This window comes from Anastrepha obliqua, chromosome 1 (assembly GCF_027943255.1).
Source record: "Anastrepha obliqua isolate idAnaObli1 chromosome 1, idAnaObli1_1.0, whole genome shotgun sequence".
Classification (NCBI taxonomy): domain Eukaryota; kingdom Metazoa; phylum Arthropoda; class Insecta; order Diptera; family Tephritidae; genus Anastrepha; species Anastrepha obliqua.
Window position 1 is genome coordinate 28,871,337 of NC_072892.1, and position 19,576 is coordinate 28,890,912.

Genomic DNA, 19,576 nt, shown 5'->3' on the forward strand with positions numbered 1-19,576 from the left:
TTTGCCTGCAAATATTCTCTGCTAATACACACTACGTACATACATACATATGACACCAATTCACACATTGTACTTGATGTCTTTCGGCAAAGCTTGTATGACAATGTTTTTCTACCATTGCCATGCAAGCATATAAGCAGCGTCGTGCAATTCGTGTACTGTCGATAGAGCCGAAGTAGTATTGCTTGTTGAAGACAGTTTTTCTTCGTTGCTGTTCAAGTTGTGTGCCTACATTGCTTTTTGTCATCACAAACAGTGTCACATGCAATGTGTGATTTGTTGCTTTGTAATAAGCAAGTCATTTGTGCACCACTTTAATACATACATTTTGTCTAGGCGGGATTTAAATACATTTGGTGCGCGCTTACTAAACTGAGCAACTTTACGTTAAATAGCCTGTATCTTATTGCAAAGCCAACACACAAGATAGTTTGAAAAAATACTAATAATTTCTGTAAAATATAAATTAAATATGTATCTACGCTTGCTTGTCAGTTAAGAATGCATAAAAAGGCATGTTAATGCGATACATTTTGTGTGGACTCATACATACTTTCATACTCGTTCGTACATACAAACACATATGCATGTGCACATCTTTTTTGCAATTTCGCACTGGGGTATTCTTTGCTTTTAGATCATTGACGTTTCTGCAGCTTTGAGCTACTATGAAAAGTAAAACAACAACAAAAAAATGTGTGCATTGAATGAAGCAGACAATACAAATATGACCAACTTCTTAGCAAAAGTATAACAAATATTTCTATACGCACTTGCGATTAAACTCAAAGTTACAGCTACAATTCTGTGCGCATTGTATTGCACGAACATGAAATTCCCAAACTGCGTGCTGAACTATGTTCAGGTAAGCAATGAAAGCTATTATAAAGGGAACAATTATTTATATTCATATTGATGATTTCCGTTGACCATTTTAGGTAAGGAGGTAATCTCTAACCGGAATGTAATTTTATAGTGCGCGTACTTTATGCTCTCAAAACATGTGTGTATACGAGTACATACCTACATACATACATATGGATGTATATTCTTGTACTTATAATTCAATTGCACTGATTGGCAGTAAAGACTTACATACATACTTACAAATGTGTGTAGTATTTGTAGTTACTTCAGTAGTTAAACAGGGTGGAGCAAAATTAATCACCCTAATAGCCTAAACAGACGACGGCGGTAATCGATATTACCGGCGTGGTTAATTCTGATTGACTTTGTAGTGTGACAGACGGTTGTTACGCGTATTAGTGAACAGCTGATTTGTTTATTGGATAGTTTTATCAGTAAAAGATGGAGCGCAAGCAACAAATATGGGTGTTAGCTGCCTTGATACTAAAAAATAATTATTTATTTAAAAACAATCTATTGCTATTTCTCAAATTGCTCCGCTATATGAAAAGAATTAATGAATTTTGAACGTGTTTGTGCAAACTTCTTCTCTTTGAAAGTTTCATTATTTTTCATGCACAGTAGATATTAACTGTCATATTCGGCAATGCTGCTATCGAAAATTCGCTAATCCACTTAAATTATGAGAATTAAGTCTAGTTGTCAAATCGCATTAATTGCACTTACCTTCTGAGATAATTCCGCATTAAGTCGTTAATCCCGACTAACGCCACCGTCTGTCTAGGCTGATTATAAGATTTATAGTTCTTGCAAATCGTGTCGTACGTCAATCATATTTGACATTCGTTAGCTGCAGTATATAAACAGGCAAGCAATGGAACGCGTAAAGGCCAAAATAACGATTTCTATCACGCGAAATTATATTTTTTTCTTTTTCTGGTTTTTCAGTAAAAAAGTTATTTAAAAATAAAATTGATGACTAATTTTGCGCCACCTTGTACAAAAAATTCAACTGAATTGAAATATTTAAATAATTTTTTAAATTATTTAAATTATATTAAATTATTATTTATTTTAAATTATTATTAAATTATTATTTATTTTAAATTATTATTAAATTAATATTTAAATTATTTCACTTTGGTCCACATAAAAATTATAGAAGAATAATTCCTTGCATAAAACCTTGATAGATCAGGGCCGAACTCGTCCTCCATTTTTCTTCTCCGACCGGCAGATGCTTTTCCTGGTAAAAATTGGAGCAAAATAATTTGCTATTACTTCCCGGAGAAGGAAAATTGCTAGAAAAAACTTCGTCTGTAACTTTAATTTCTATGTCTTTTGTGGATATATCGAGCTTCGAGGTTAAACCCAGGCCTTTCAGATGTCATAAACAGTTGAATTCGATGAATTTAACCCCTCACCGACCTCACGTGTTGTTATTCGTCTTTATCAGCTACAACCGGCCTTCCAGAATGTGGTGCATTTGCGACATCAAAATTGCCGGATCGAAATTTTGCAAGCTAGTTATGGCACTGGCGTATTGTCAACACGTCTTCTCCATACACATCGGTTAATTTCTTTCTGGCTGAACCGCATTTCTATCTTTTCAATAGTAAAAAAGTAAAATATAAGGAAAATGCTACTTATTGTTCTCCATATTAAAAAGGGCACCTTAGCATATAAAGATGCCTTCAAAAATTGAGCTTAGATATTTTGTTTAAAAGAAACATGTAAAAATGTATATTCTTTCTGGTTTCACTATTTTTAAGCAAAAGACGGCTCTTAACAACATTTAAATGCCCACTATGAGCACGTCTACAGTCGATTCATGAATGCATCATTGTGATATCTCGGCAATAATTTTCGCTACAACAGCGGGATTTTCAACATAAAGTCCAGTTTTTGGTCTTTAATCTGCAAATTCATTTTCTATCCTCGACAGAACCAGTTTCTTGAAATTTTTTTTACCAACCTTTAAACTATCGACTCATTCGGACGTTTATATTCAGCAAAAAAATCATGAGTTTTGCGATATGTTGTTCTTAAAGACAACTTATGCATACATCCCTACATACTCGTACATGGGTGTGCATTCCGCATGTAAATATGCGAATTTATTTTTACTTTTTTTAATTTTAATTCTGAATAACTTACTTATATTTGGTTTTATTTCTATGTAATTTCAGGGCGATCGTACAACGTGGGAGTATCATACGGTGTCTGTAACACGTGTTCCGGGATATGGATTCGGTATAGCCGTTTCAGGTGGTCGAGATAACCCACATTTTGCTAATGGTGATCCCTCAATTGCTGTAAGCGACGTACTAAAAGGCGGCCCTGCCGAGGATCGCTTACAGTGAGTAACTTAATTACATGCAAATGAATAAATACCGGGTTTTTCAATAAATTTTGCGGTTCAATAAGAAAAACACAATTTTATGGTTTGAAAGACTTTTTATTATTCAGTATAATCTTCCTGCACTTCAATTCACTTCTTCCAACGAGATTCCAATTTATCAATGCCATACCTGAAGTGAGAATCTGGAAACGTTGCAAAATACGCTTCCACAGCTGTTATGACATCATCATTTGTTGAAAAACGCTTTCCAAGCACGCATTTTTTTTAGGTCTGGAAATAGATGGAAATCGCTGGGGGCCAAACCTGGTGAATACGGTGAATGCTCCAACAATTCGAACTTTAATTCATAGATTTTAGCCATTGTCAAAATGCTCTTGTGACACAGTGCATTGTCCTGATGAAAATTAGTTTTTTTCTCACTTTATTTTTTCACGAACTTTTTTCTTCTGCTTATTACAAAAATTACAATAATATTTAGAAATTATTGTTTTACCAGTTTGCAAGTAATCCATAAACAAAATTCATTTCGCATAAAAAAAACGGAGGACTCAGAAAGTCCTTTAGACTCCTCGCGATTCAATTTCCACTTCAACCATTTCACATATCTACCTACCTACCTTTTTGGCCGATTTCTGGACACGAACTCGTTTCGGAGCCGAACAACCAGGTTCACACCACTTTTTAGCCTCTTTTTTTCATTTAGGATCATGGTGATAGACCCAAGCCTCAACCATAGTGATGAATCGACGCACAAAATCCACTTCATCCTTTTGAAATCGCTCTAAATTTTGCTGAGAAAGTCGCACTCGAATGCATTTTTGTTCCATTGTTAGCGAATGTGGTACCCTTTGTGCCGTTACTGCTCAATGAGATGCCTAGGGATTATAATAAATCTGTCTCAGTCACTCGACGATTTTCCAATATTATATCTGGCATTTTTTGTACCATTTCTGGTGTTGTTACTGTTTTTGGATGCCTTTGATGTGGATCGTCTTCAAGGCTGGTACGACCACGTTTAACCCCTTGCCGTGCCGTTTAGCTCGGTGAAACTCAAAATAATATAAACTTTAAATTCAGCAACCCATATTTCTAATGTTCTTATAAATGGCGAAAAGTCCTTATGCGATTTTAACATTCGTTCATAAATTTCCTTTGCTAAAAATAAGAATTCAATCACTGCACGATACTTGATTTTTTGGATGGTAGAAAATGAATTGACAGATTGATATTCAGATTCATAAGAAAAGTGTACCAACATAACAAAAAAATGTAAGCTAGTAGCAACGTCCTCTCTTATCGAACCGCACAACTTATTGAACAACCTGGTATTTTGCCAAAAACGCACTCAGAACATATTAGCGTTATTTACAGTGGCTTTCAAGATTCTTCTCCGCAAATAAATGGAATTAAGCCGTGAATATTTTCATGCAATTAATATTCACAATTTTGGCGCGTTAGCACTCAGTTTGATCAGAATGCCTTTCCAATAGGCGAGCTCTCTGTTCAGTTACAGTAGACACATTTTTTAAATCACATAAAACTTTATTTATAACAAATTAGTTAATATAATTAATTTAATATAAAAATTACTTTCATATATTTTATTTGTCTTTAACAGAGTCAACGATCGAATAATATCTGTGAATGGAGTTTCTTTAGAAAATGTTGAATATGCCACTGCGGTGCAGGTGCTAAGAGATAGCGGCAACACAGTAGCGCTTGTTGTTAAACGGCGCGTTCCTATTAGCTCCACAGCACAAAATCATCAGCCTCCTAATATGAGTTCGCTCGGATTAACGGCGCCAAATATGAATGTCAATGCCATACCAATTCACACGAGCGGCGCATTGACTGGAGCGAGTCAATCCAACTCATTGAATACTTCGCTCGTACAAAACAATACAGCGCAACCCATTAAAGTGACTCTCACTAAGGGAAGTAAAAAGGACGACTATGGCATTGTGCTTGGCTGTAGATTATTTATCAAGGAAATTTCGACGAAGGCTCACGATCAGTTGGCCGCAAACGGCTATTCGCTACAAGAAGGTGACGTAATCACACGGATACACAACACAAATTGTGGGGATACGATGAGCTTAAAGGAGGCAAAGAAAATAATCGATGGCTGCAAGGAGCGTTTAAATTTGGTTGTGTTGCGTGATATCACCAATCAGGCTGTAACAGCAATCACCAATCAGCTGAACAACTCTACAACACAATCAAACTTGTATATCAGTCACCAATCGCAGGTTTCCAACTGTAGTAACAATCTGGATGATCCCTATTTAAATGGTGGTACGAATTACTCATCGCAAAATTTGTATGTACAACCACCGACGCGCTCATTGGCGAATGGCCCATCAAATGGATTGAACGACGAAAAGAGCAACCTAACGCCTAGGGGTCGTTCGCGTGGACCCATTATGGATGCTGTTTCACTTTCGCAGCTTGATCGTCCAGTAACGCCACCAAATGATATCCGTGCACGCACCGATGAACCACCGCGACCACCACCGCCTCGAGGCAATGGTACTGGCAGCACAGAAAATTTTTATAGTTCCCGTCGACAAATTTGCGAATCCGAGCAGTTGGCACACCCAAGGCAATCATCGGAGCCACGCTTTATATCATTCCAAAAAGAGGGAAGTGTGGGAATACGACTAACCGGTGGCAATGAGTCTGGAATTTTCGTTACAGCCATACAACCGGGTTCGCCAGCATCTTTGCAAGGTCTGATACCGGGCGATAAAATTATAAAAGTCAACGATATGGACATGCATGGTGTAACACGTGAAGAGGCGGTGCTATTTCTGCTCAGCCTGCAAGATCGCATTGATTTGATTGTACAATATTGCAAAGAAGAGTACGACGAAGTGGTAACGAATCAACGTGGGGACTCCTTTCATATTAAAACCCACTTTCACTGCGATCATCCGTCGAAAGGTGAGATGGCTTTTAAAGCCGGAGATGTGTTTCGAGTCATTGATACACTGCACAACGGTGTTGTCGGCTCTTGGCAAGTACTGAAAATAGGACGAGGGCATCAGGAGATGCAGCGTGGTGTTATACCAAACAAATCCCGAGCCGAAGAGTTGGCGACAGCACAATTTAATGCCAATAAAAAGGAAATGAATTCAAATGAGTCCCGTGGAAATTTCTTTCGAAGAAGGCGGTAAATTGCTTTTCATATTTTTTCTAATAATTTACTTTATTATTTTCGGTATTTGATTAATAATTTAAAATTTTATATTTGTTTAATACAGAATTTCTCGTAGATAAATATTTATGTGGTTATTATGAGTGAGTGCTTATTAGAATGGCCGATAGTGCGAGGTATCCAGATCCCGCGGTGCTGAGTCTTCTCTTCGCTGACGTTTCTGTATGGTTTGTCGTTTTCAATGGTGTTTTTCCAGCCTTTTGTTGATTTGCCTGTCCTTCTATTCATTACCTCCATCTGCAACACTTGCCTCACTGAGTGATTCTCTGGTCCGATCATTACATGACCGCACCAGCGTAGTCGGTTTTCCTGGAGCTTAGTGCTGATTGCAGCAATTTTATTGCTACAAGAATAGTTATTGCTATTTGAATCTTGTCCAGCAGTGTAACACCACTGGCCCACCTCAGCATCCGCATTTCTTCCGCGTGCAGTTTTAGCTCTACTTTACGTGGTACAGCCCAGCACTCGGAAGCATATGTCATTGCCGGCCTGATCATGCTTTTGTAGATTTTACCTTTAAATTTTTGTGGAACTCTCTTGTCGTACAAGACATCGTAGACTGCTCTCCAGCTTTGCCATCCACAATGAATTCGGTGAGCAATTTTTCGTTCGAAGGTGCCATCTTCGCTGGTATGCGAGCCCAAGTATTTAAAGCTATCAACGATTTTGAGGGGGGCGTTATTGATTTTAGGAGCTGCTTACTCGTAGCCCATTCGATGCAAGCCATGTCACCAACCGGTCCAGATTTTCTTGGAGGATGGCTTTGCCGCGTACAGTAAGGGCTACATCGTCCGCATACAGTAGTGTCCAAGGGAGATTTCCCTGGATTTCACGCGTAAGGAAGTCCTTCACCAGATTCAAGAGAAGAGGGCTTAAAGCTGAGCCTTGATGTAAACCCACATTAACGTTGAAGCTTTGAGTCAGCCCACTCGCACATTTTACCTGTGTAGTTAATTGATGGTAGGTGACAATGACGAGTTTAATGATAGTTTTCGGGATCAGGTGCTTTCTTAATGCCGTCCAAACGAGATCTTTAGGCACGCGGTGGAACGCCTTTTCGAGGTCAATAAAGACTTCAGACAGATTTTTTTATTTATACGGTGTTTTTCTATGACCGTACGAAGAGATAGCATCAACAGTCGACTTTTCACTCACGAAACCGCACTGGTTGTTGGTGATCTTAACAATACTTCTAATGCGTACATCGAGGAATCGTTCCAATATCTTTAGCCACTGTGACATAAGCTGTATTCCGCGGTAGTTTGAACAGCACCTGAAATCGTCTTTGTTTTATAGAAAATTATCAGATATGTTAGCTATTACGCTATTATTATTATTGATCGAAACTAAAAACTACTTACTTCTCTATTTCATAGGTCTACCCACCGGCGTTCGAAAAGTCTGTCTAGGGAAAACTGGGATGATGTGGTTTTTGCTGATAGTATATCAAAATTTCCTGCATATGAACGTGTAGTTCTGCGCCATCCGGGTTTCGTTCGCCCTTTGGTACTCTTCGGGCCAGTGTCTGACTTAGCGCGTGAAAAACTTGCTAAAGAATTTCCCGATAAGTTCTCAACACCGCTACAAGATGATGATAAGTCGAACACGAAAGGTCGGATAGTGCGCCTCTCGAATATACGCGACATAATGGATCGCGGCAAACACGCTCTGTTGGATATAACGCCCAATGCGGTCGATCGACTAAACTATGCGCAATTCTATCCGATCGTTATATTCTTGAAGACTGACAGTAAACATGTCATAAAGCAGTTACGCCACAGATTGCCCAAGTCGGCACATAAGAGCTCGAAAAAATTGCTCGAGCAATGTCAAAAATTGGAGCGTTTCTGGTCGCATATATTTAGCACTCACATTGTGTTGAACGACGAGGAGTCGTGGTACCGAAAACTGCGCGATGCGATTGATCTACAACAAAGTGGTGCGGTATGGATGTCCGAGTCAAAGGTAAGAGATGCTAATGAACAACAACACAAGAAATTATGCCTTTTAGTTGTATTTCAGCAGAATTCTAATTCAAATGAATAATGCATTGCATTCTTAAGATCCTTTAAGGTTGGTTATTATCTGGCAGATTAAGGAATAAGTTAAATATTACAATATTCCGGTTGCATAACAGTTATGCCACATAACATAGCATAAAATAATATATTACTAATTGCCAGTATTTTAGCGTCATGTATTTAACCCTTATAATTGCTTGGTATTTGATCTCTGAAAACCACAAGACGTGCTTAAAAAAAAGATCGGAATCAAAAATATTTATTAGAAGAACGTCACAATAAAAAAATATTTTTTTAGTTACGAATAGGCGCTCTTTACGGAAATATCGGGTGTTTTTTAGCTGCATAAGAACTATCGATATCAATAACAAATAGCTTGAGAGCTGAGAATGGCAAACTGTGCTGACATTTCTGTTCAGTGAGGTTTGGCAAGTCGTGGTGAATCGTTTAAGGGGGTGGTAGGGTTTAGCGCTCAAACAAAAAACACTTCTTTTTTGAATTTTTTACAGAAATATGGCTTAAGATACTTTAATAAAATCAGTTGCATGTTATTGTACATCTTTTCAATAAGTTTTTAAAAAATATTAATAATAAAATATTGACAAATAAGCCCATGACAGAGTTTTTTTGGAGATATGTTTTTCGAGAGGTGCTCTGCGGTGCCAATCGGCATTCGTCGTAGGATCATCTGAAACTAAAAAAGTCGAATTTTTCAGTTAAAGTATGACGTATGAGAGTGCCTACAAAGGCTATAACTTTGAGAGTTCTGCTCCGATCCACTTAAAATTTTGACACAACATTCTTGAAATGATTTACTATAAGATGAGTGAAGAAAAAAAATTTCGATTTTGTGACCCTACCCCCCCCTTAACGCCAAAACAACGCTTCCAACCATTAAAATTTATTTTCGAAAGAAAAAAATATATAAATAAATATATTTGCGAAGTTCATAAGCGATCTGTTGCCGAAATATCGATTCCTCATCGTTCTCAACTTGTTGGTCGTTGTCCTTCTTGGCTGACGTCCCTATAAAATGCAGTTCGTGCAAGAATTGAAGCCAATAACCATCGTTGGCATTGCATTTTTGCTAATTGGGCTCATTTAGAATTACTATTCAGATTTATCGGAAAAAGTAGTTCAAAATTATAGTATAACTCATAGCCGCACCGGACATATGGCGGATATTGCTTTATACTCAAAAAATAAATGCCATGAAATTATCTACCAGATTATAATATAAGATTGGGGAATAAATTCGTAGCATTTTTACCAAAGACTATTATTTCAACAAAAAACAATAATTACATATATTAATAGGTTAATCAATTATACCATATATTCGCCTTTGCTGTTTACCACCTCGTCCCACCTCTCGACCAATTTGTTGACGCCGCTCCGCCAAAAATCGCCTGGTCTGGTGTCAAAGAAGTTGTTGAGCCAGTTTTCAAAGACCTCTTTGTTATCGAAGGTAATGCCCTTCATATGGTTTGACAGGGAGCGAAAAAGATGGTAATCGGTCGGTGCAAGGCCCGGAGAATACGGCGGATGCTGAATGACCTCCCATTCGAGCTCTTGTAGTGCAGCTTTGACGACTTGTGCAACATGGTGACTGGCGTTATCGTGAAGGAGTATGGCTTGACCACGTCGATCAGGTCATTTAAGTCGAATATCCTCATTCACGTGGTGAAGCTGGGCAATGTAGTGCTCCTTGTTGACTGTGGCATTCTTTTTAAGCATTTCACAGTGCATCATCCCTCTCAACATATCATGATCTTCTTTGGATGAAGATCCGGTTTGACTCTTGGCTGGAGCCACCCACTCCTTTCTTGGTTTCATATTGATGTAAAGGGCTTTTCAATAGGCGCGGGTGGCAGCCATTTTGTTTTGGTGACATCTGTCAAATCTTTTGTTTATTATTCAGTTGTTTATGCCAAATCATCATGGCAAGTTACACGATTGAACAGCACGTTCAAATGATAAAACTTTATTATCAAAATGAGTGTTCATTAACGCAAACGTTGCGCGCATTGCGCCCATTTTTCGATAGACGTGGTGGCCCTTCCAATTTTTGAAGTGAAACTTCTTTTGTCTCGAAGGATGAAACGCTGTGAGGAGTAAAACCATAGCGTTTCATCGACAAGTGACGCTACGCCAGCGCCATCTGTTAAAAGCGTGGCGTGGATGAAACGCTGTGAGGAGTAAAACTACGCTAAACTACGTAAAACTCACGCTATGCCAGCGCCATCTGTTAAAAGACTGGCGAAATATGGCAACAATGATTGCAATTTGTCAATATGACATTTGATTGACGGCCGCCGTAGCCGAGTGGGTTGGTGCGTGATCACCATTCGGAATTCACAGAGAGGTCGTTGGTTCGAATCTCGGTGAAAGCAAAATTAATGAAAACATTTTTCTAATAGCGGTCGCCCCTCGGCAGGCAATGGCAAACCTCCGAGTGTATTTCTGCCATGAAAAAAATCTGCTCATAAACATATCATAAAACAAAATGAAATAAATGTATAAAAAAAAAAAAAAAAAATTTTCTTGTGATTCGAACCAAGGATTTCGGATCGGAAGCCCACATTGCTAGCCGCTGGGCTATTGCGCTGTGCTGTCGCCGCAAAATAATGTATCATAAATCTGTTTACCATACCAAAGACCATACACTTTGCGAACGCATTTCGGTGGAAACAGTTGACAGTTCTCCCAAACACAATATTATTAGTAACGCGAGACGCGTCATAGAGTGTGTGTGTAGTTTTGAGCAAATCTTACAAACATATTTTGTTTTGTTGATTGATTTCTGTTAAATATGGCATCAAATCAACAAAAACGGAAACCGAAAACATGTGCTGAACGGCAACGTGAGTATTTGGAGCGTAAAAAATTAAGAGCTACTGTTGAACACCGTGACAGTGAATCCTCCGGTTGTACGATAAGTGATAATTTGTCATCTGTGCATCAGGATATCGATGAAGAACATTTCTCCGTAAATCGATCAGTCGATGGGCGGTCATTTCATCAGTATCATGGACCTAATTATGTTGTCTGAGTTGCTAGGACAACATGATCATCAAATTCCGATGATTTTAAGTGGCGACTTTAATGTCAATTTTGCAGAAGAGCGATCAAAGACTCTAATAAGTTTTCTCAAAGAAAAATTAAATTTAAATATGGTTAATGATGGTGAAGTACCAACAACAAGATGCGGAACTACCATTGATGCAGTATTTCATCGATACCTTGATAGATTAGAATGTAGATCATTTTTTACGTATTTCAGTTACCATAAAGCCCTTGTTTCATTTTTGGAAAACGAATCCAATAATGATAATGACAATGCCGAGAACCAAATGTAATTGAGTACAATAAATTCATTTCTTTTTATATTAAAATAAATAAATAATTCTGTTTAATAAAATTCCATTCCATGCTTTCCATGACTTCTGCATGCATTATATTGAAATAATAGTTAAATTATTGATTTGTTGATAAAAGAAGTTTCACTTCAATCGTGCGGGTTCCGTGAACTACCACACACTTTCTTTTTTTATGGCCCATATTGAACCATATGGATCTAGACGACATGTGGTTCCAGCAGGACGGCGCTACGTGCCACACAGCAAACGCCACGATTGAAATTCTGCATGCATACCCGCCCTTATTGAAAAACCCTTTATAAGCGCTGTTTATGCCCGCCTCTTGCTCGATGGCGGGCGAGATGCTGAAAAGTAATTTGAGACCGACTTTCTTTATTCTTTTCGTTGAGCTCGTGAGGCACCCAGGTTTCTAATTTTTGGGTAAATCCCATTGAAGGAAGGTGATGGAAAATCGTTTTATGATCGCATTTCATTTTTTGCGCCAATTTACGACTGATAGGCGCCCATTCTCTTTCAAAAGTGATTTGAGACGTTCTTCATCGAATTCAGAAGACTTTCCGCTGCGGGACGTGTTTTCGACATCAAAGTCGCCATTTTTGAACTTTTCAAACCATTTTCGTGCCTTCTCCATATAGGACGCAAATGTCCCGGGCTGCTTCGGCAGTTTTTTACTCGAGAAAAGCAAGCAAAAGTAGGTGTCGAAAATGTTGATTTTCGCCTCCTGGATATTCCATTTCTAAGCTTTAAAACTAATAAAAAATTAAATAACTAAAAAATACAATTAACATAGTTGAGCAGAAAGAGTTTTATCAAGGAATTAATTACCCTTTGCCGAACAGCAAACAAATCATTGTAAAAAAAAGAAAATATAGAAACGCTATGAACTATCCTCAACCCAATAAAAATATCAAAAAATTCCTTCCAACAATATTTCTGCTTAGTATTATCAGTCCACAAGCTCTTAAAAAACACCCGATATAATGCCAAAAAATATTGTATAAACAAACGAATTAAAATGGGTAAAATTTTGTTTTTAATATTTTTTATATGTACTATAGTGCCTTCCTTATGAGAGCACCTTCAAAATCAATCATACTTTGTTAAATACATTTTGAGTATATTTAAATTTTTGGTCACATTTGTGAATTTCCATATTAATGAATGTGAGTTCTCGCAGTTTTCAGAGTACTGTAATATTTACTATGTATGTATGTATGTATGTATGTATGTATGTATAATATTGACATCGTATACGTATAATATTTCTAAGCCTCTTAGGCACATACCCGCATGGGGTATTAATGCTGCACTTACGCTACCATGAAATAAATGAACTAACAATATTTTTAGGATTTATGAGATTTTAATGCATACGCTTACATACACCGCACGAAAAAATTATAAGACCAAGATGATTATGATGATATCTACTAAAGCAATAATAGAAAAATTTCCCAATACCGTTTCGTTGATTGTATGTTTCACGGAAATTATTCGACATTTATTGTTGGTATTTTATGATAGTAAGGCGCAAATTTTTGTATGCCACGTGGAAAAGCTTTGATGTTTGAGTTTGAGTCAGGGACAAATTTTATGTCATGATGAGAGAGGATTTGCAATGCGAAAAATTGCTTCAAAATTAAAAAGAAGCAAAACTGTGGCCTTGCACTACTTCCATTTGAAATGAAAGTAGGGATGCACCAAGAGAAGTGCTAGAAAACAAAAACTTAGCGCTACAAGTGTTCGGGAAATCAAACGTTTAGCTACAAATCCATCAAATATCCCTGCTGAAAATAATTTAGAAGTTAATCGTAATTTAGAAGTTACTACCCGTCGTGTGCAACAAATTTTTCAAACGGCTTCTAGTAGTCCAGCATATGTAAAACGAGTACCTAATCCTGAAATTAAATTTGAACAAAAAAGCGAGCCAAGAAACACTGAGAATGTTAACTCCTAACATACTCAGGCTAAAAAGCCCATTGAATTTAAGTAAAAGGGTAAATATTCAAGGAGGAAAAGGTGAAGTGACAGAGAGATAGGAAAGGATAGAAACCGAGACAGAGATAGCTAGCCTTTTGAGAGTTTTCCAGATTCTTTGGCAACTCTGAAAATATGCTTTAGCTCGAGAGATGGTAAACATACACCAGTTTCAGAGTACGAATATTACTCTTTTTAAAGACTTTGGAACCCAAAATGTGTAGCTTTGCTCTAGTAAAGGCAGGACACCCACAGAGAAAATGCATAGTAAGATCCGCCTCTTCTTAGCAAGACAGGCAAATCGGGTTCTCAATGATGCCAATGGTAGTCAAATGCTAAACCCAGGGGTTGTGTCTTGTAATAATAAATACCAAGCATAAACCGAAGGTCTTTTCTACTAAGTTTTAGAAGAAAGTTCGACAGTTTTCTGTTCGCGCTTGTCACAAAACACTTTGCAGTTTGGCAGTGTTCTAAACCGAACCATCGCTCTTTGTGTAAATCGCGTACGTAATTGCTGATCTAATTCATGATTCCTGTAGAACTGATTCCAATTATTTGACTCTGGTTCCTGTGGGGTAACCGCTGATCTGCAGTTGACCTAAACCTAAGTTAACCACAGGACACAAACAGGTCAGCTTGACATTTGAAGAAAAGTACCAATTTTGGGAAGATTAATGGGTAAGAGTAATTTTTCCGATGAAAACCAGTTTGGTTCCCAAATGTAATGGCATTATAAACGGAAGAAAAAGTAGGAAGGAATGGCTCGTAATTTCTGAGAAGGTCCTGTCATGGTTTGGACAGCCAAAAATGAATAGTGGCAAGTATATAAAATTTCTGCACGAAGCGCTTATTACGTTTTTCGATGACAATTTCGATAAGAAGTGGGTTTTCCAACATGACAATGCAGTTATTCATGCTTTCAAATCAACAACAGGGATTTTGGCAGTGAAAAAATACCAATTTCTCAATCGGTTTTCAAAAATGGAAGCAGTTTATTATAGCTCCTGGTGATGCTCAAGCATGCATGTCCAGCAGCTTATATGTGTGCGTGTCGGGTGCATGACGCTAATATCTAAAATTTTTGATTTTCATCATGCAAAAGCCGACAACAAATATGTGTGACCTGAAGCAAGTTCGCGTGTCACCCGACACGCACACATATAAGCTGCTGGTCATGCATGCTTGAGTGTCACCAGGAGCTATTAGCGCTAAAAGCCTTGATAGATGGAGGCGTTAATTGGGATTACCGGCGCAGTTAATTCTGATTAAAATTGGATTAAAATTGTAGTGTGCCAGATGGTTGTTAGACGGTGAACAGCTGATTTGTTTATTGTATAGTTTTGTTAGTAGAAGATGTATTACAGGCGACAAGTACGGGTTTTAGCAGCCCTGATAGTAATAAATAGATATTTATTAAAAAAAATCTTAAATTCCTATTTCTCAAATTCCTATTTGAAAACAATTAATGAAATTTCGAAAGTGTTAGTGCAACTAGTCTTTCTTGTTCTTCTCTTTAAAATTTTCATAAAATTTATCTTAATCCGCTTAAATCATGAGAATTAAGTCTATATTCAATCTAATTCGAATTAAGTCTAGTTTTCAATTCGCATTAGATTGAAAACTAGATTTAATTCTCATGAATTAAGCGGATTAAGGGAAATTTTATGAAAATTTTGATTTTCATCAAATTTGAAAGATAAGAATAAGAAAGAACACTTAATTCCTGAGATAATTCCGAATTATGCTAAGCCGTTAATTCTGATTGGCGTCACCATCTATAGGCTATTAGAAGTCCGATTAATGTTGAATAGTCAAAAATTTATTAAAATATTATAAATAAAAATAAAAAATAAATAATTGGCGCGTACACTTCTGTTAGGTGTTTGGCCGAGCTCCTCCTCCTATTTGTGGTGTGCGTCTTGATGTTGTTCCACAAATGGAGGGACCTACAGTTTCAAGCCGACTCCGAACGGCAGATATTTTTATGAGGAGCTTTTTCATGGCAGAAATACACTCGGAGGTTTGCCGTTACCTGCCGAGGGGCGACCGCTATTAGAAAAATGTTTTTATTAATTTTGCTTTCACCGAGATTCGAACCAACGACCTCTCTGTGAATTCCGAATGGTAATCACGCACCAACCCATTCGGCTACGGCGGCCGCCGTAAATCGATGCCTCGCTGACTTCAACAAGTTATAATCAAAGTAGGATCCAACACAAATTACTCAGCTCCTAATAAGAGACAAACCCCAAGAATTCTATGTTGGTTATTTTAAATATAATATTTTTTTTAATAATTAATTAAAATTAAAAATGAAAAACATAAATTGTAAGCCTTAAACTGATAATAAAATTATAAGAAATTTAGTTGATCATATAATTTTTTCGTCTGATGTATATCCAAATATAAGAAAATATAAGAAATTTAGTTGGTCTTATAATTTTTTCGTGTGGTGTACATCCAAACAGTGTTTTATTTTACGTATGTGTACAGCTGGTGATAACAAATAAGATGTGAAAAATGAACTATTGAAAAATATATATTTTTGTTTTTTTGACTTTTGAGTTTTGTAAACGAGTTTTTATAAGGGTTTAATATAAAAAATCACTCTTCATTAATTAAGCTTTAATTTACAATAATTTAAATAGTGTATTTACTGGTTGAGGAAACTATTAATATTCTAACTCTCTGATTACTCTCTCATACTCCTTGGTAATCCAATAGTTTCCTGATTCCCCAAACGAAATGATATTCCCTCCACATATTGCACCACCATGCAACTTTCCCTGCTGTCGCCCATCATCAGCTTCAGTACCGCGTTGTTCCATTGGCAGACAAAATTCCTTTTCGTTATCAATGGACCAACGGTCTCCTACACCGCCACGCCCACCACCTCTAAGACAAGAAATAAATTACAATTCCACACCCAACACGCCAGTTGGTAAGCTAAAACAGCCAAACTGTGTTTACAAAGTAATACCAATCATAAAACCAGCTTCCTCTATGCCCGGTGGCTTAGCCACCAAAACATCCTGTATGCAACGCGCAAATGGCGCCAATGACGTATTAAACGATAATGTAACGTCACAATACCACAGCTCGCAACCAAATCTGCTAAGCAGTATGTCCATAGGGAATATAAACTCTACCACCAACGCTTCCGCTATGAACAGCAATTTCGATGGAAATCCGAAAAATGATAGTTATGGTGGCGTCATTTGTGGCGGATCTACGCGCATTATTGGACGCACGCCGCATTCCGTCGAGCCGCGCACCACTGCCTACTACTACAACGAGCTAATAAACAAATCGGCTATATTTGATTCGAATTTAAATTTGCTTAACGAAACGATGAAAGAGGGCAAAAACATACTAGAATGTAATAATGTAAAAACCTCGGAACAGTCCAAAACAATGCTATGCTCAGCAACTGCTGCGCCAGTAGCAGTAATTGCCACGAGCGTAATGAACAGTAACAGCATTTCGTTGGCACCACAAAAAGGATACAGCCACTGCTTGAGCACAAGAAATAGTGAAGACAATAATGAAACTGACACCGGTTCCGGTGCTGCCTTCAATAACGGTGGTGGCGCAAATGATGACTGTAATGGCTATTTTAAGGTGTCGAACACATACGGAGAATACCCCTCGTCTAGCAGTCAGTTTATTAACAATGGTAATACTAGAAAGCAGGTTGATATGCAAGCAGCAGCACAAGATGATAATTTTAGCCCAACGCCGGCTGTTAGAAACTTTTCTGCAGTCACTCCCTCTTCCGCTTCCTTAGTTAAAACTTCTACATCAGCTGGCATTCATAATCACCTCATTAACAATAAAAGCTATTACACCGGTAGAAAACCATGTAGCGCTGCTGGTGACTCAAGTAATATCTTTGGCAGTAGCAATCAACGTTTAGCATGAGATTGTCACATTCAATGTTAAGTCAGTTGAAAAGAAGAAACCACGCATTAATGTCAGACTTTCCAAGAAATGATTGACAAGAAAGTAGACTTACTGACTGACGTACAGCCTTGGCCAAAAGTGTTAGGAACCCCATTGATTACTGAATGTTTCATTGTAAAAAGTGAAGTAATAACTTTTTATTAATAAATTAGTACAAATATAAGGAATTAGTGATTAATATTTAGTAGGTCCACCCTTAGATTTGGTAACAGTATCAATGCTCTGGGGCATGTTGCGTGCATGCTTTGCAGATTCGGCTGTACTTATGCGCTGCACTCGTGAATTAAATCATTTTTCGGGGCTGTTTGCGATGTTATGCTGTACTTCTTTATCTTACGTTTTAAAATAGTCCGCATGTGCTCTGTGGGATTTAGATTTCAAGACTGTGCTGCCCAATCTAACAAAATGTTGTTATTGTCTCTAATCAACGCATCGTAGTCGTTGATTTGTGATAAGGCGCGTTGTCTTATTGATATTGAACTCTATCTAAATTAGTGTCGCGGAAAATGTGCATTAACGAAGGCAAAATTACAATTTCCTATACATTTATGCACTTTTGACCATCCATGCGACCATCGCAAATGAACATTTCGCCGACACCATCAGCGGCCATACAACGCCAGATCATAATGCTGCCTCCCCCATGCTTAACAGCGGGTATCACGCAATCTGGATGATATTCCTCGGCAACCCGTCGCCTCACGAACGCAACGTCAGGTATTCCAGATACCTGTAATAAAGGAAAAATATCACTTTATAAGATTGGTGTTATTTCCTCGAAATAATTAGGACTAAAAAGCTATGAACTAGGATAAGAAGATATGGTTGTTGATATTTTAAAATGATGTAAACCAAGCCTCCCTCGAAGCTCAATTCATCAGACCCCAGAACATTCGTCCAATCTTCCTACGTAAAATGCTGGTATCGGAGAGCCCATTCTAAACGCTTTTTCCGTTTTTTTCTTAAAGCCACGGTTTCATTCGAGCTTTGCACCCTTTTAAACCTACTTCCAGAAGTCTTCTTCTACTGTGCGAGCACTAATGGACTTTCCAATTTCTTCTGACAGAGCCGCTGCAAGGGTGCAAGGGGATTATGTATGATCCTTGAGAGACTCGCGTATAAGTTTTCGGTCTTCCCGTACACTAATGAAACGTTTTCTTCCATTTTCCACTTTTTGATGCTTTATGGTGGGGTTTTATCTCCACAAATCGCTTAATAGCACATTCGACTGCGCACCGCAAACATCCCACCAAATTTGCAATCTCAACTGCGACTCCCCTTTTTCACTTAAAATTTGCATTCTCACTCTTTTGTTGAAACATATTTCGATAAAAGAAATTATTTATACCCGCTTGATAATTTTGCACTAAAGATTATTCACATATTGACGACTACCAAATTTAAAATGCCAAAATATTTTCGGTATACTTTTAAAAATGCAACTTTTTAGACTTTACGCGCCAAATGTGCCATGGCTTTTCCCATAGTATTGGGTTGTTCGAAAAGTAATTTCGTTTTTTTGTGAATATATCGAGGTTCGAGATTAAACCCAGGCTTTCAGGTGGTCATAAACAGTTGAATTCGATAAATTTAACCTCTCACCGACCGCACGTGTTGTTATTCGCCGATTTGCATCAACTAATGCCTTTATCGCGTCTTTATCAGCTTCAACCGGCCTTCCAGAATGTGGTGCATCTGCGACATCAAACTTGCCGGATCGAAATTTTGAAAACCAGTTTTCGCACTGGCGTATTGTCAACCCATCTTCTCCATACACATCGGTTAATTT

General features: G+C 37.7%; 1 protein-coding gene across 9 annotated transcripts in view; it reads left to right on the plus strand.

Annotated features, from left to right (window-relative positions):
- Positions 1–19,576, plus strand: part of LOC129252928 (tight junction protein ZO-2) — a 107,629-nt gene that overhangs the window by 65,079 nt on the left and 22,974 nt on the right. For 8 of the 9 annotated variants that reach the window (XM_054891108.1, XM_054891107.1, XM_054891114.1 and 5 more), the window contains 3 exons: positions 3,057–3,226; positions 4,848–6,401; positions 7,823–8,411. In XM_054891108.1, coding sequence (XP_054747083.1) covers positions 3,057–3,226; positions 4,848–6,401; positions 7,823–8,411 — 2,313 coding nt within the window. Of the gene's footprint in view, positions 1–479; positions 866–3,056; positions 3,227–4,847; positions 6,402–7,822; positions 8,412–19,576 lie in introns of those variants that run through there. The other variant, XM_054891111.1, reaches the window with a different exon arrangement.